The sequence below is a fragment of the Lepisma saccharinum genome, chromosome 6, assembly GCF_977018435.1.
Source record: "Lepisma saccharinum chromosome 6, izLepSacc3.1, whole genome shotgun sequence".
In the NCBI taxonomy this organism is placed as follows: domain Eukaryota; kingdom Metazoa; phylum Arthropoda; class Insecta; order Zygentoma; family Lepismatidae; genus Lepisma; species Lepisma saccharinum.
This window is the reverse complement of record NC_139234.1, coordinates 40,527,078-40,545,809: the sequence shown is the minus strand read 5'-3', so window position 1 is coordinate 40,545,809 and position 18,732 is coordinate 40,527,078. Positions and strand designations below refer to the sequence as shown.

General features: G+C 37.1%; 1 protein-coding gene and 1 long non-coding RNA gene across 2 annotated transcripts; one reads left to right on the top strand and one right to left on the bottom strand.

The window, feature by feature from the left end:
- Positions 1–1,413: 1,413 nt before the first annotated feature.
- On the bottom strand, positions 1,414–11,158 carry LOC145989340 (uncharacterized). Its single transcript, XR_014441828.1, has 3 exons — positions 10,993–11,158; positions 7,400–7,522; positions 1,414–1,817 (listed from the first exon to the last, which is right to left on the bottom strand). It is a non-coding gene; the product is annotated as an uncharacterized LOC145989340 (long non-coding RNA).
- A 1,500-nt stretch (positions 11,159–12,658) lies between these two features.
- Positions 12,659–16,971, top strand: LOC145989339 (uncharacterized). The gene is made up of 3 exons (XM_083124672.1): positions 12,659–12,784; positions 14,644–14,766; positions 16,453–16,971. The coding sequence occupies exons 1-3, from the start codon at positions 12,721–12,723 to the stop codon at positions 16,710–16,712; spliced, it is 447 nt and encodes a 148-aa protein (XP_082980798.1). The 5' UTR covers positions 12,659–12,720; the 3' UTR covers positions 16,713–16,971.
- Positions 16,972–18,732: the final 1,761 nt, after the last annotated feature.

Below are 18,732 nucleotides of genomic sequence, written 5' to 3'. Positions count from 1 at the left end.
TCAGAAAGGTGTCAGCGCGATTGGTCCCAAAATGTTATCCCGTGAACAACAGAAAGACAGAGTTCAATGTTCAAGGGCTGGTTTGGAGCTGATGGGGGTAGACCTGAAGCAGTTCTGTGATAGATTTGTGACAGTGGATGAGACATGGCTCCACCACTATGATCCCGAGTCCAAACGACAGAGTATGGAGTGGCGGCACAGCAATTCACCTCCCCCCCGCAAATTCAGGGTGCAAGCATCAGCACGCAAGGTTATGGCCACAATTTTTTGGGATGCGAAGGGTGTGCTACTTATTGACTACCTGGTGGGACACACTGTTACTGGGGACTATTATGCAGCCCTAATCCCTAAGTTACGCGAAGCAATCAAGGAGAAACGGCGTGGGATGTTGCGGCGAAAAGTGTTGTTTCACCACGATAATGCTCCAGCACACAGAAGCCATGTTACTGGTGCCGTAATCCATGCTGCTGGTTTCCATGTGTTGGAACACCCTCCCTACTCACCCGACCTCGCCCCTAGTGACTTTCATTTGTTCCCGAGGTTGAAGGAGCACCTCAAGGGGACGCATTTTCCCTCAAATGCTGCTGTTATGGACGCTGCGGAAGAATGGCTCACGGCTCAGCCACAGACATTCTTTGAAGCTGGCATAGTGGCTTTACAGCATAGGTGGAAGAAGTGCATTACTGTGAAGGGGGACTTTGTGGAAAAATAATACTGCTTATATGTCAGGGACAATAATTATTGAACCACCCTTGTATTTTATGTAATGTTGTATTTATCTCAGTATTAAAAATTATTATTTTTGTGCTGTAAACATATTTAAGCTGAAAATTTCGAATGGTTGTGTGATTTTAAAAATATACTTCTAATCATCAAGCGTGGCAATTTTAATTTAATTAATAAATACTGTGGAATATTGCAATAATTGTAGCAGGTAAACTTCAGCGTGCAGTTACACATTCCTACCTTCAAATAAAGATGTAGAACGTCTCATGAATAATAAGAGAATATATTGTTCATAGCGCAGAGGATTTTCTTCCTCAGATTTATAATATAAACCGGAAATTACACAATTCAGGAGGGGAGGAGTGGAGCAATTCCACGATTTCCATTTGAAACTGCATGCAATCTGTTATGCAATAAGAATACGAGTACCTACCAATGGCGTAGTGGTAAAGTTGACGCCTGATAATCATCTCCATCTCGGTGAGCATATATGTGCGTAAAGCGGACTTAAAACAATAACTTCAATAAGAATACAAAATCTTACAACAAATTTTATTCGAAAGTTATGGATGTACAGTAAGTATATTACAATTACTCAGAAACTCAACATATCACGACAATAACCTAGACAATTTGTGTAATTATCATCGGCTATGAGTTTATAATGCTTTATTAAAGCATGTTCTGTAAATGCTTGCGTTATCTCAAACCACAGAGTGTCTACAATAAAACTACATTGATTCAAGATACATTGGCTGTAAGAAAATAAGTGCACTGATACATAACGTCTACTTTCCTTGGGAAACATCGTAGGCAAAGTCAAGTCACATATAGTAGTATGATATTCAACACGAACAATACGTCACATCCTATTATATTAACGATATTAGAGGTATTTCTCTTAGAAGTAACAATTCTAGGAGCTTTAGTTGTAGGTCGATATTTTCTGGGGCAATCAGGAGGCATTTCGCTGCGTGAATTGCACAAATTCTTTGTACATGTTTCAAGATATACGATTCCGCTAAGACTTACTTCACAATAAGAATGATTCAATGCCTTTTCTGTACAGTTGCGTTCTATTCCAGCGATTTCTGAAATGCAAACAGATACACAATAATACGAACTGATAACTATTTAACCCGTAACATAATCGTGAATGTTAACCGATGGGATATTTCACCACATTACAAAAGTGCATTATTACTTTAACTGCCAGGCCGAAATTTGTATTTTCTTGTTAGAGGTTGGAGCTATTTTGATGGTGTGTATAATTATTATGCTCATGGCCTGTGTGATACACATTTTAGTTTCTCTCAAAGCTTGACTCCCACGCCATTTGGGAGAAAACTTAGAAACCAAGATTGGACAACCTTCCAAGAGGCCAGGGAAACTCATACACACATCAAGGAGATGTGTATAAGATCTATACACACTGCATGCACGTTGTGTATCAAACTGATACACATGGCCTGCGACATGATACAGGGTGTGTATATATGATATTTAAAGTAGGTAGGTTCCTATAAGAGGACGCGGTCTTGAAAGAGTACGCAGGGCCAATTTCCAAAGTTGGCAGCATTGTGAGATGGTAGCTTCTAAACGTTAGCAAGCAGCAGTACGGAAGGTTGTGTATGAGCATGAAAGAAGTAACAAGCGACTGGCAGTTGCTGAGTAATTAGGAGGTAAGTACTTTACTGCCATTTCAGTGTAATATTACGCTTGTAGAATATAACGTCTGGCCAATAACGCTAAACCGGGAAGACAATGACTTGTATAGTAAATATCTGTGCACGCCTTGAGAATACATAGGTGTGGATTTCACATGTCTAGTCTGATTGATTATTCCATCTGGTGACCAAACATTAAGTGTGGCGTTGTGCTCATAGAGTACGCATTGAACAGTACCCAAAGAGTTCGCATGCGTACTCTTGAGGGTCAGGGTAGTTTCTGCGTAGTAAAATTCCTTGAATGTCTGATATTTTTTAAAAGATGTCTGAGGTCACAATTTCTCAATAATTTTCTGTAAAATTAGAAGAATTTATATAGATTGAATCACAAATAAAATGAACAGTGCACCAGGAGGAATCCAGTCAGTGCTCAGATATTTCAATTCAGCCTCTTGAGGATGATGTTCAGCATCCGAGGAATTTCATTGCTAGTGCAGTGTCTGAAAGTACAAACTGTCGAAGTGACAATGGCAGCAACAGACAGTCAGAAGTTGACCTACGAGCATCTCCTTCTGAATTGTTCCCCCCCCCCCAAAGCCAAGCATGAGTTGAAGCGCAGTAGATGCGGAAAAAAATCCGAAATAATGACATCATCACCATATCGAGCAACATTGGGGTCTGCATCATCCAAACTAAGGAGCCACGTATAGGAGGCAAGCGTTGCAAATGAAAAAAGCGCTTGAAATTTGATGCTGTTGTACCTTCCACATATACAGACCTTCAAGAAGTTGTCAACTGCCCAGGATGCCACGAAATCTACGAGGAACCAATTACAGAAGACTGAATTCAATATGGCGGGTGCGAGCAATGGTGGCATGAAGCTTGCTCTTCATATAAAGGACAGGGTGCCTTTCAGTGTGACATGTGAAGAGGTTTTATTTCCTTCACCTGCACGACACTTTCAAGTGCGTACTTTTTGAGGACGTGTTGCGTACTCTTTGAGGACTAGTCCCCTAAGACTACTATTTTGCATCCACTTAAAAAGATAATTGTATATCCTATATTTTGTTCCCATTCATTTCATTTTTAGTTCCATACGAAAGTAAAGATACTACTTAAGAAGTAAATGCAGTTGTTTTGTGTTTCTGTTTGTTTACGTTTCCGTTATATGACTTTAAACACTAAGTGTGTATTCTTTAGGAACCTACCCTACCCATTGACACGAATATTTATTTACTAGCCGATTATCCGGCGTTGCCCGGGTATTTATTTATCCCAATCTTCTATTAGAGAGGAAAATAATGAATTCTAACTATAGTGTAAAATGTAACTAATTCTATTTACAGGTATTGAAAAGTATAAGCACAGTATACAAATTATAAAGTAATCAAACGTCTTGAACGCCTGGAGCAATTTCAACCAAACTTGATACACATATGAAAATTGCAATCGTGAATGCCACCAATTAGCTTAGCGACTCCGAAAACTATGGATTCGACACTAATATAGGTCATTTTTGACATTTTATTTTTCACTCCCTCTCACCTCCATGCCGATAGACGATAAACTTGGAGTTGAACGGCATTGGGAGTGTCACTATTCATCTTAGCGACCCCGAAAACTATGGATGCCACACTAATATCGGTCGTTTTCGATTATTTTTACATGTCACCCTAGGGATGCCATGGGTGTCTTACCCCCACAGTATTTATTTCCAGATTGTAAGTCATATATGTATGGTTGAAATTGCTCCAGGCGCTCGAGAGTTAGGCCGAAATACACACACACATACATTTTTATATATACAGATTAGGATACTGACCAAGCACTAGCCCGCTCGGTGGTCGCTATATGTGGTCAACTTTTGATCTTACCATCGAAGTTCCAATTCGAATTCTAGGCGTAGGTGTTCTCTGTGAGTGTTTCTTCATCAATTCACCTAATCATCTCTTCAGCGTCGCTCCTCGCCAACAGTGTAAAAGAGGGAACGCAAAATAACAAAAATACGACTGAGCAATGCTGTCACTAAGGGAAAATGTCATGTTGTCATTCTCATTATTTAATACCATCCAGTATTCTTCTGCGAACATAGACCCACTATGGAGTCTCCTTTATCACAATTGGGGTAAGCCACATCTTTCAAATTTAATGTGACTGAAAGCATCACGAATCTTTATAAAACAGAAGATGATTTTGAGTTGCCTGATGATGTTTTGGAATCTACGAGGGGATGCTGAAAAGTTCGTAACCCGACTAAGTTCCCAAACTGTTTAGAGGAAGGTCACATTATGTCTTGAAAGTACATATCCTTGTATGTACGTACATATTCCAAAAGGCATTGCATAATTGACAGGCTTTGTTGTTGTTTCAGGTTTATTAAGTGACCATGTCTGCTCAGCAAGCGAAATTTACAAACATGGAGTGCAAGGCTGTGATGAAGTTTCTGTTCCTCCAGAGCAAGTCTACGAACATGATCCACGAGGAAATGAGCAACACCTTGCAGAACTCTGCTCCATCGGACTACTTTCTGTTTCATCAGCTCAAAAAACACCCGGGAACTCAGATTTTTTTTTTAAAGTTGTTTGCAAGAGTTGGGGTACCGGGTCAGAAAGTGCATTGAGCTTGGAGGGGAGTATGTTGAGTAACTATGAAGTTTCATCATTCCAAGTACAGGGTGAGCATAAAGTCTTTCCCTGATTATGAATATTTATATCTCAACTTCCACGGTAGATAGGCAAATAAAACCTATGGCAATAAGTAGTGCAATACATCAAGTTTTTTTCCATTTCTTTGTTTTGTCTGATTCTTATTCTCTTGTCTGATTTCTTCCTCTCTTGTCTGATTTCTTCTTCTCTTGTGTTTCAGGTAGCGTAATTTTCAGATGAAGCGACGTTTCACATATTCTAGAAAGTAAACAGACATAATGTCCGTATATGGGGGTCGGAGAACCCACATGTCATGTTACAGCACATAAGGGGAAGCCCGAAAGTGAATGTTTGGTGTGGCTTAATGCACAACAAAATTATTGGACCGTTCTCTTTCATTGAGCCTACCATTACGTCAACAGTTTACCTGGACATGTTGAAACTTTACGTTGCGCCTCAATTACAGGAATTTCAACCATGGGTAGTGTTTCAACAAGATTGTGCACCGCCACACTGGGAGTTAACTGTTCGCCAGTACTTGCATGACACCTTTCCAGACAGATGGACGGTCCCATATCATGGCCACCGCGTTCGCCGGACATAACCCACTCTTGACTTTTTATGGGGTTACGTTAAGGACACAGTGTTTAGTTCACCAGTTCCTGATATGCAAACTCTTCAGACACCAATACGAGATGCTATAGAGACGGTGACGGAAGAGATGTTGGCAAAGACATGGAGACAAATTGAGTATCACCTAGACGTTCTAAGGGCAAAAAAGAGAGCACGTCGAAATGTACTGAAGTGTACTGATAACAAAACATTATGAGTTAAGCTACGATTCCAACAAACCGCATATCTGTATCTAGCATAGTTGTTTAGCAATAAAAGTTTGTAATCAGGGAAATACTTTATACTCACCCTGTACATTCCTTCTACGTCAGGCTACGAACTTTTCAGCATCCCCTCGTATAATTAAAATTTGATGAACATTTTCATTTGAAATAATAGTAATGAAATAACAAGAAAAAGAGACTGCTTGTTTCACAGGTAAGTTGTTATGTTACAACAATGTAACATTGACAAGATCCATTGTATAACTGCTTCCCTTTTTTGTTAAACTTATCACATTGCTATAAATGTATCTTTAATCAAATTTAAAAATAAATGTACGATGAATGAAACGTGGGTTTCCCGAAACGTCACAAGACTGTTTTTATGCTTGTAACAGACATACACTACAGGTAAAGTATTTCCTCCCGTGTCATGGGCATTCTAAAAATTATCACAACTCTGGTAAGGGCACTGGAAATTTTGGCGATGTAGGTATCCTATTTTCTCGCAATAATGTTTAATATTTATTAAATTACAACTTCCTTCAAGCAAGCATTTATATATAAATAATCTATCAGGAAGATGTATTTCTTTGCGTATGGTTAATGAATAGCAACTGCAAAAATAACTCTTAGTTTATTTACTAGCTAATTGTAAAAGTAAATGGGTTTCAGTTAACGTTACTCATTTCAAAAAGTGACTAGTTTCAGTTACTCGAAAAAAAAAAATACGTGTTGCTTGTAGTAACAACGTTAAAAATAACTGATTCGAATCACTACCTTTCTTTTTCACGGAAGAAAAATGTTCTTCCATTACAGAATATGCCACTCGCTGGTTGTGAAACTTTAAATGAAAACAACTTCAAAGTAGCAAGTGGCTTAAATTAATCCATTGATGTTTACTATTTACTTAAGTGCACCCAGAAATTTTAAAGCGAAAATGAACTGTTGGTAGTACAGGGTGTCCATGGAGTTTGTTTACCATTTCACGCTTCAATAGCAATAGCGTGACATGCCTTAACATGTCCCCGTCAATAGAGACAGTGGTATAGATTATTCTGTTTAGCGGATAATCTAGATTAATACAGGAGTTTGTCTTTACCATAAGCCCACAAAAAGGTCCAGGGATCTAATATCAGGGGATCTAGAAGGTCAAGGTAATTGGACCCCCGCTACGGATTCAGAGCGATGGGAAAGTTATGTTCCGGACATTTCCCACAATCTTGGACCTATGTGGTGATGCAACGTCTTGCTGAAAATTGTGACGAAAACATTATGAGTTGATGCATCATGTGAAGCACATGGTGCACTCGTTTGGGACTAAGTAGAATAATCGGCAAATTCAAGTTATTTTTAAAGACAAGAAACATATTTTTAAATCTTAATATTTACTACATGTTTGACAAATTGCTATAAATAATTTTAAATATCTGCAAATTTGTCGCTACTGATTGGATAACTCTAGAAAAACTTAATTAAGCGACTCATCTCCAGACAGAATAAGGATTTGGTTGTATTGGATACTTACTACCTGTAAGTAGAGTTCTTAAAATGCCATTGAAACAGATCCCCGTATCACAGGGAACCTTCGGAGACGACTTTGACCATCTGCAGGTGGGAATTTGTGGATATGTGCAACGGTAGCATTCTGCTATATAAAAAAGGAGAAAGACATTACTTGAAAAAATATAACTATTCCAATATTACACAGGTTATATTGTCTGCTTTGGTCCGTAGCTTCACTCCCTGAAGGTACACATCGTATGGCTAATTTAGTAGGTTGGACAAGACTTGGCTTGTATCATGATAAAAGGTAGAATATTAAAAGACTGAATTAATAGAACTTGAAACAAAGTACCGATTGACTTGTTACGTGGTTTGTTCTTTTATCTTCCAACTGAATCGAATGATAGTAATGAACATCGTTACATGACAACTGCTATCTGATTTTTACTTTAAGGTGGGTGATCGATGACTCCTTAGTCCTCAACCTGCATTTGTAAAGGTCCCAATTTGATATGTTGTTATGAAGAAGTTATGTACCAAATTTCAGCTTGTTAAGAATTAGTTCCATTGTTTCGGGAAAACTGGAATTTGTCCGTCATTTTTTCAATATGATAGCTACTAGTGGTATAGGAAAGATATACATCGACATTCAAGCTACAGTCCAGTAGTACTGTTATTTCGTGAAAACTTTCATATGTTCACCATTTTTTCAATATGGCGGCTTTAGCGACAAGGTGGTCGCCTGGGACTTTAATATGTTGTTATTAATGCTGTAAAGAAGTTATGTACCAAATTTCAGCTTGTTATGAATTAATTCCTTCGTTTCAAGAAAATTGGTCTAATTTGACTGCACTAAATACAACGGGAAACTGTTGTTTCGTTGTGACACACTATTGATAGATGCATCAACTTTATATTACGAGCGTTTCTTACAACCAGCAGACGTACCAGTAATTTAGCCAATCCATTTCTCACTGGTGTTACATTTTCCCTCCATTTTTTAGCTGTAAAGGTAGTGTGACTTATTTTTCTTTCTCAATTGCAACAGAAACAGAAGTAATACATCAATAATTGTTGCTGCAGCTAAACTTACATAACAAAAATATAAACTTGTTAGAGAAATTGAAATTGGGTTTTATAAAACTTTGTGAACTGTCTTTGTAGGTGGAAAGCTTGAAATAAAAAAACTCTGATCCCTGAATCAACTTTATACATAGAAATGTATGTTGTGTTATGTATAAAGAACAAAGTGAATTCTCAACATTTTTATTTTTAAAAATATTCTTAAATTCAATATAAAATTCAAAAATAAAATAAAAATCTGTCACGAGTTTTACATTTGTTTTGTTACGGGTGTTTCTATTGATATACGAATTCAAGTTTGATAACAAATAGATAGGCTAAAAACAAATATGAAACAATAAACTCGTTGCATCCATACAATTTGATGTATTCTAAAGTCATTAAACATAAAAATTCCCTAATACCTATACCCAAATTTCATAAACTTGCACAATTTTGTTAATCACAGTTGTTCCGGACTCAACGTATTTAGTGATGAGTAGTCCTACAGAAGAACATCTTATAAGATCACTGCTACAGATTGAACATCATTGGGATGAAGACTCTTGTTGATTCCGCTGAATGCGCTGGGTCTCTTCCAAGGTGAAAAATGATTCATCATGGTATGATCCCTTTTAACAAATCTGGTGCTAAACCCTTCCTTGTTAGTTTGATGCAGTGTCAAAAACCTGACTGATTACCATTTGTTCACCTTTATAGTTAGGTATCAGTAATCAGCTGGATACTATGTTTCGTGTTTGGGTGAAGATGTGTGCTGTCGTAAGATATGTGATACGTCTCCAATTACTATAAAATTCATGTACTACCAACATGCTTGTTCTATTTTACAACCACAGTAGCAAGTGGATAAAAGGAGGACTACTGATTATCGGTCGTGTGAACAGTGTTATTTCGCACTTACATGCAGGCGATAAATGATTACTCTTCTTTTTTTTAATTCCGTGGATAATGGATTTGTTTATTTGTTGTTATTATTAAGCTGGTGTTATTCAAGTTGGAGTTTTTGTTACTCAAGTCAGATAGAGGAAACATTTTTCGAATGTCGAGGTTTCATCCAAATCGGACACATGACTCCTGAGGCGTTTTACAATTTTCAACATCATTTGCATTTCTTGCAAATATTTTTTTTTTTTTTTTACCTAACTAGAAGTTGAGTTTGATCCTATTTAGTCATAGCATTCATACAAAGGAGAAAAATGTCTTGATACAATGAATTTTCAACTTGGAAAAGATGATAACGAGGGAAGATATCAGAGATTTGGGACATACTCATATACTCTAAATATTACTTTAAGCAACAGATAACACACAACATATATTTATATCACAAACTTATTACGTACAGATTTACTTAAAGTAAAAGCAATTCTGTAAATGGAAATTACAAGTCGGTTGCATTTAATATACTTGCCATTATTGTAAAACTATTTTAATATTTTCTGTACTTGGTATAAATTTTGCCTCACGCTGCAATGTAAATATTTGGTATTTTGAGGAAGTATTTATGTGCGTGTTACATGTAAATCATATTCCGTAAAGAGATAATAATGCATACATAGTGTAATACGATTGTCAGGTTTCCTTTGATAACACCTGGGCTAGACTCTACTTTACGTCCTTATTGCCTTTTGGTGGTAACCGATGGGAGTTAACAACACTGCAGGCTCGTCTTTGTGTCCGCGTTGTGAATGCGTGTGCTTTGCTCGTTTGAGTTCTGCGTGGTGATTGCTTCTTTGCGTTCGCGGTGCGTTGTGCGTGTGTATGGTGCATGAAGAAGAACAGGTTCCAAAAACTTGTAGATAGTGTAAAATACGTTTATCCCCAGTAATAATTTTGTGCATCGTTCAAAACCGTGCTTGCAGACAGCCGGCATCTCTTCGGGTAAGTACCTTTTTTCTTTTTACACTTTCTGTTCACTATAGCCCCACTAACCATTCACGATAGCCCCACAAACCATTCACGTTAGCCCGAAAAACCATGCACGGGTAGCCCCACAAACCATTCACGTTAGCTCCAAAAACCATGCACGGGTAGCCCCACGAACCATTCACGGGGACGAGGTATGCCTACGAGGTTAGGTTAGGTCTGTTAGGTTAGGTTTCATTAGCACTCATTTCACCCCTAAATAAGTGCTTCATCATCGAAAAATTTCCTCAGTACGTTCAATTACGCATATCCGGACAACATCGGTTTTTATCGATTTCCTCCTCCAGGTAATTTCTCCTCGCTTTGGGATTTACGTTGTTGAATTCCTTATACAATATGCTTTCCAACGATATATGACACGTATTCCTTAGGAAAAGGACGTAAAGTAGAGTTTTACCCTTGTTCAATATTAAGTATGTTCGTTAGATCAATGATACTATGCTGTTATCTTTGACTGGCACTTATTTCTACCAGTGACTTGTCAGTGGGGAATCCATGACACAAACAGGGGAATGGGAACATAGTTTAATATTGCTTACCATTATTAGCAGTGCGCATTAAGTATTCTTTGAATTTGTACACAGAAACTGAAAACCTTATACTTACATGCAAAACTCGACACCAAATAAAGGCAACCACAGAAAATCATAAAAAACAGAAACACTCTCATTTTATACTGATTCTATCTTAATCCATGATTATTTCAGTCAAATCAGTTCTTGGTTTTGGTTCACTAAGCAGCTCCGAGTTTTTATCCCAAGCTAATCCTTGGAAAGCATACAGTTTAAATTAATTCGAGTTGGTAGAAAATAAAACCAGTTCATGGTTACAGATCAATCAAGGACAGATGATTAGTTTGTGTCCAAAGATGAATGTCGTAATAGTTAACGAAGTAGGTGACGTCATATAAGGAATATTACATAATTCTTCTCTTTTGACAGTTTCATATAACACATTTCTTGAATGTGAGTCAATTTGCGCTCCTTGGAAACCGCTAATTGGAAAAACACTCAACGCAGTACAGGCGTTTTGTGCGAATGTGTGAGAAACTCGGAGCAAATCTCACGAAAATTTCCGACCACAAAGTTAGACGGTCTAACCTCTAGAGATTCTATTTGACTTGCAACAACACATAATTAAGAACTATGACTTACGTACTGACATCTAAATAACAGACTGAAAATTCTGTTGCCGAAATACTGTTTCCGAATTAGTGATAGATCTTTAAGTAGTGTTTCGGAATGGAGCATTTACACGCTACATGCTCTCAGTCTCAAGTTCCTTGGATTAACGTAAAAGTGGTATTAGTATTATCTCTCTTATAATAGACAGTTTTTTTGCTCACTATAGGTGTTTCACATACGTCACAAACTGTTGCATTGTGGGTCCGAGCAGCCATTATGGAGGCCAGTTCTTGTATGCATACGGAACTCAAATGGGTGGGCAGGAGATTTGAACCTTGTTTACGATGGTACATTGTGCAGTATTCGGTTATTCAAACAGAAGCTCATGTTATTTCAAAATATTTCCTAACACAGGACAAACAAAATTGACCGCGACCTTGGCGGCTGTGCGAATCCTGACGTCACATGAAACCCACTTACAGCTGATTTAAATGCTCGATTCTGAAATACTACTTAAATATCTATTGCTAATGAGGAAAGAGTATTTCTGGCAACACCATTTCCAGTCTCGAACAAGTGTTCTCGGGTTACGAGCCAGATTCAATCGGCGTTAGCCTCCAACGTTTCGAACACATGCATTGCTCTCATCATCAGGGAATGTAGAAACCCGAGAACACTTGCTCGAATCACGTAGCCAGAAAAGCTACGATTCTCATTTCCAGTCTGTTAATTAAATGTCTGTGCATAAATCATACTTCTTAATTACGTGTTGTTGCAAGGAAAAATATAATTTCTACAGGTTGGACCGTCAAACTTTGTGGTCGGGAATATTCGTGTGGATTTGCTTCCAGGTTCTCACACATTTGCACAAAATGTCTGTACTGCGTTGAGTGTTTTTCCAATTAAAGGTTTTCGAGGTGCAGTAATTAACGTACAACTATATTGAAGACATTTATTACATCAAACTGTCAAAACAGAAGAATAATATTTCTCGTATGACGCCACCTACTTCGTGAAGTATCACGGTATCCAATTTTGGCCACGAGCTCATCATCTGCACATACTTCATTGACCTGTGACCATGAACATTTTGAATCCATATCAACTTATCGCCTTCATAGAATGGATGGGCAAGAAACTCAGAGCTGCTTAGTGAACTAAGAATTGGTTTGATTTAAATATTCTGGCTTAAGATAGAACCAGTAAAAGCATGAGATTATTTGTGCTTTGTACGATTTTCTGTGGTTGTCTTCTGATGGATGAGATTGGTGCAAGTAAGTATAAAAGTATTAGTTTGTGTGCACAAATTCACTGCTACTTAAAGTGCACTGTGATTAAAGGGAAGAGTAATATTAACCTACATACTTCTCCACTCTATTCTCTCTTTGCCCCACTGTTTATGTCATGGCTTGCCCCCGGTACCAAGTCACTGAGGAGCTAGTGAAAGAAAATAGAGAGTTTACTACAGTTTGATTATCTTGGCATTCTTTTTTTTAGATAAGGAAAGGTAGTTATTACGTAAACTAACTGGAAAGTTTATTTTATAAAATGGCTATTTCTTTCGGTAAATCTGATTGTATATTATTAGTTTCTTACACATTTAAAGCTATTCTGTATGTAGGTCATGATTGAATAGTAAGCCGGGTCCCAATCTCGCATTTCACTGTATTATAGCATTTCCCTTCTTTATATGAATGCTGTAAGTAAACTGAATTAACCTGACTATTTAGACATATTCAGCCTGACAATATACAAACATTAAAAATAGTGTATAGTGAGCTTGAACGATTTTCCATTCTCGAGAAAATAACTAGATTATTAGTAAAATAGTGTTGAGAACTGAAAATTAATACTTCAGAAATCGCATATTCGATTTGGATGAATCTTGTGACATCTGAAAACTGGTTTCACTTGCCAAATAACTCTTTAAACCTAACTCAATAATGTTAACAACAAATGAGCAAATCAATATGTCCACAATTACACAAGTCATAATCTCATATAATTACTGTATTCTTTACTTTTTTGGAACTTCCCTTCTTTGGCTTATGCCACATCATGTTGTTTCCTCATCTGGTTGGACAAGAGTCGGGTTAAATCATGGTGGAATGTAGGTGACAGCTGCGTATTCTGAAAATTTAACATGGTTTACCGCAACAATTCATATTCATTGTACATATTTTTTACTAGATATTATACAAATAAAACACCAATATAGGAATGCAAGTATAACAAAAACAGAAGTCCGAAAACTTGAAATTTTCCGGCAATTTCTATACAAGAGAGTAAAATGAAAACCTTAATTTGTTTTTGTATTTTATCTAGTATATTTCTGCATGTAGGGTTGCACAAGTTTGCTACACTTCAGCACAGACCTATTGCTGATCTACATATATTTTCAAGATTGAGTTAGTACCTGTCAAGAAGAATAAGTCTTTGGGGTCCACGTGCAGTCACTTATGAGCCACTGCGAAGTCCTTTCCACCCATCTGCCTTTAAACTGAACCCATTTTCGAACTTTCTCCTCTACTAGTAAACTTGCTGGTGTGATAAGCATGCACAGGGATATTGAATTTTCAATTACCGAGAAATTTCTGCAAATTTGGGCTGACAGAGGGCATGACTCTTCACTGGCGTAAGTGCGTAATATTTATTTAGTATTGATAAATTCTTCTTTACAGATTTCTTTAAAATTTCAAAAATGGCGTTTTGAAGAATTCACTTGAGTAGTGTTGCAGCCTTGAGGTCGTTTTGTAAATAACAGTTGATACCTCATGTAAAATTAAACTATATACAGTCTACCCTACAATTTTTGTTGCAATTTCAAGGTTTTCGTTTGACTTGGGTAATATGTGTATGAAGAAAGTTGGTTTACCAACGGTAAGCCAGTTAACATGGGTGAATACTCTACTGGATAGGTTGCCAGAAGTTAAATTCAAGGTAGCAGTTAGCCTGTTGCGATGATCAACACCGTTCGACTTAGTTGACAGCAAACGTCTTATCCAACCTGTTAAAGAAGTCAAATAATGTACTGAACGCTTGAGGAAGCTAAGGTAGGGACTCAAAAAGTGTACATGATCTGTTTAAGACGAATACCTGTATTTTTCAAAGTATTTTTTTCCTTTTTATGTAGTGAGATGTTGCATTTGCACATATCCAGAATTCCCTGAATGTTTAAAGGGGAGTACGTCCGCAACGACTGACTGTGGTACTGGGATCTGTTTCTTTGGCATTGATAAATTCTTATTTAGTGGTGGTAAGTATCCAATACAATCAAATACTGAATAAATCCATAGATAACGGGGAAATTAACTGGTTCTAAGTTATCCAAGCAGAAGCCAGAAACTCGTATTTTATCTTAATTTATTTATTTCAATCCATCAAATGTGAAGTAACTTTAAAGGATGAACAATATGTTTTGAACATAAAAATAACTTAAATTTGTAAATGAATCGAAGTAACCCAAAAGGAACACGCCCAAGGCTCCATTTTGGTATAATCCACATATAATTAACTTGTTACATTTCTTTCTATTCATAAATTCATTCCATAAACTTCTTATTCAACCTTACACTACGATAACACGAATTCTAAATGACACAATGCGGACCCGTCGATTTTGGACTGGATGTGATATCTCGATAACTTAAGTTTAATATGGTACGTCGAAGGCCTAGCACTTTGGGTCTACAAATTTTAGACTTTGAAGATTATCAGTGTTAGCCTCCTGACCAGCAAATAAGTATTTCCTTAATTTCTTCCTTCATTCGATTCGGCTAATTATCATTCATTCCTCGACGTTACAATTAAACAAAAAGGAGAGTAGGTCAGTTACATCAATATGAAAATATAGGGGCACAACAAAAGATAGAGAGGAGATATTTTTTTGAGAAGCAAGGAATGGGTTCATTCAATTCTGAGTTATGAAAGTTGGCAAGTGCGTGTTGTAGGCTCATGTATGTGTGTGTGTGCGCACATACCTCCATATGTTTCCTTCGAATATATTTTTATGTATTAGCAAGAGTCTGATTTTTGGTGCGAATTTTTCCAGCAATATCCCTCCATGACACTTCTTTGAGGTTCATCCGGCCTCTAATAAATGTATACCTGAGAGAAAGGGATTAAAGGTAGTCGGAGCGTGGTGCTGACCACATCATCTCCACAAATGGCCTAGATTGTGAAGGCGTGGAGCATTACTCCACAACTCCCATATGGCTTCGCGGTATTTTGCAGTGTTAAGGGGGTAGTATTTCCTGTACATTATAACTTAGTGATAGTATTTAGCAGTATTTTTGTTATTTAACGTCATTTTTTGTAGCTGATGGCTAATCGAGAGGCTGACGATGAGTAGTGATGAAGGAATACTCACAAAGAACACCTACGCCCAGGCTCGAACTCGAACCTGGGAGCTTCAATAACCATGGTTGTTAAAGATTCTGGAAACCATAAATTCTACTAGGTTCTATTGGGTTCCGTAGCGAATCAGGACTTTTTTCTTAACTTAAATTCTGTCCAAGTTGCGTATTGGTTCATTTCAATATCTAACTTGGACCGAATTTAAACTGATACGTAAAAAGATTCTGGGACCGAATTGAAATACTTTAAAGATAAAATGGTTCTTTCCGGTCCAGAACCCATTTACTCTTGCAGATTTTCTCTCCCGGACGGGAATTAAATTTATTTACAATCCCTGGACCTTTGAGAACCTTCTCAGTAGCGAAAATCAAGAGTTTAATGACGTCTGTCAGACGTCTAGAACATTGTCAGTATCCCACTAAAATAAGTATTCAAGTTTAAAAGAAAAAAAACACTTAAGAAATTGCACATTTCTTACGTGGTAAAATGTTTCATTGCATACTTTTCACACATACGTTTTTATACTTTCGTACTGCTTGTCAAACTATTAACATGTCAATATATTGAGTGTATATTTGCATTTCAGAAATAGCGGCAATAAAACGTGACTGCGCTGACAAGGAACAAAATCATCCTGTTTGCAAGGTATCCCTTCAAGGAGTGCTTTATCAAGAAACATGTAAATCGCCTTTGTGCAATGGGAACGACGATATGCCTTCTGATTGTCCCATTAAACACACGACTACTCATAAACATATTACTGCTAAAAATACCTCTGATTTCGTTCATATCTTTGGATGTGACGTATTCATTCTATTGAATATCCTACTTCTATATATTACCTGACTTTTGCCTGCAATGTGTCCGAAAGGAAGTAGACTTGATAGATCAGTGCACTTTTTCCAAACTGACAATGAATATCAATGTACTTTTATTGTAGAAACTCTCTGGTTTGGTGTGAAGGATATTGGTTCAAGCGTTTTGAGAACATGATGTAATTTGGAAACAAATTCATTATGAATTCACAAGCCGAATTAAGAGCTTAACGAGATAATTAAAAATGTAATCAAAGGGTTATTGTTGTGATGTGTTGAGTTTCTGAAGACTTGTATGTGCTTAATGTAAATTAGCAACCTTCGAATAAAATTTATTGTAAAATTTTGTAATATTATTTGAGTTTTTGTTTTAAGTAGAGCTGGGCCGCTACCACCATTTGCCGATACCGATACCATGGCCGATACCCAGCGATACCGATGCCGATACATTGTATAATTCCAGCACAAAATAAAAAAAGCTAGTTACAGAGTCATACATCACGAGGCACGTAAATTTGGGGAGCCAGTCTCGTAAATATAATAATACAATTATTTCTATTTAATACGTTAATATAATTATTTGTAATAATATGAACATTAATTAATTACTGCTTAATTTCTTCGATGCGTATGGAGTATTGTTGTATGTAACCACAGACTAAGAAACGAAGGAAATACAAGGTTAATACTTATTTTGTTCTTTGTATCTTGACTAAAAAATATTGTTTTTACATAAATAGTAAAAAGACGCTATAAAATCAGAGATAAAACAGCAAATATTCATCATCTGGCTTACGTGTAGTTAAAATTTGTGTAAAAACAACAGTCATGGCAAGAAAATGTATGTGAAAGAAGTGAAAAAATTGAATATTTATTGAATAACAAAACGAATGATGGTACGTCCATTTGATGAAAAGTAAAGTTCCTGATAAATACTTTATGTACATTATTGTAAGCAGTGGTGTACATAAATGTTTAGAGGGGCCTCTCCGATGGTGTCGCCGTCGCCTTGTAATCAATAGATCCCGGGTTCAATACTCAATGGAGGCACATAGTGGTTCGGGTCTCACTTTAAAATATAGGTCCAGTCCCGATTAGCTTATCATTCAAAGCCGTAAGTTTTCAATCTAATCTCGGCGGAAATGATTGATTGATTTGATTGATTTGCTTTATTTTACTTCGCTTTTTGTGCCACGTTTGGCTAATTTGCGAAGATGGGGCTGAATGGTTATCTGATGAAATTGACGAATGGAATTTCCCAAACATCCATCCCCAGGCCGGGATTCGATCCCTGGCGTCGTAGCGTGATGTGCTAACCACTTCGCCACGGTTGGCGGCTTTCAGCGGAAATAAATAGCCATCATTGGCCGATACCGACAGTCACACGAAAGACAAAAGTGAAGAGGATAAGTATAAATTGCTGATTCCCCTTTGTGCTTGAACGTAGATAATACAAAGCTAATTTCAAAGAAGTGACCTTCATCCCTCTTTTCAAGAACTCCACAAGTAGTGGGAAAGTACATGTTATAAAATCGATAAATGAGGAGGTGTTTTGACTGAATAGAAATACTTAAAACTAAGGCAAAATGTCTATAAAATTTTATTGTTACTGTGTAAAACCTACGATTTTTGTAAAAAAAAGCTTCCGAGAAAAGAGGACCCCCTCAAATTGATGTGTTTAAACCTAAATTTGCTAAAATTGCTGTTTATAAATTTGTTAAAAATATGGCTTTTCTCGATATTGTTTTGGCATCACTTAAAACTAATCCAAGATGCTCTTATGAGCCACGCACACACCCACCCACCTATACCTACACACACACACCCACACCCACATATATTTACCCACACATACACACACCCACCTATATTTACCTACACATACACACACACACACATACTTACCCATACATATTTACTTCCGGTCCACTTTTGGTCCACTTCCGGTCCACTTCCGGTCCACTTCCGATCCACTTCCGGTTTAAGTTCAGAGAATTAATATGTTGACTTGTAACATTCTAAATATTTTAATTCAAGACCAGGCTCAACTT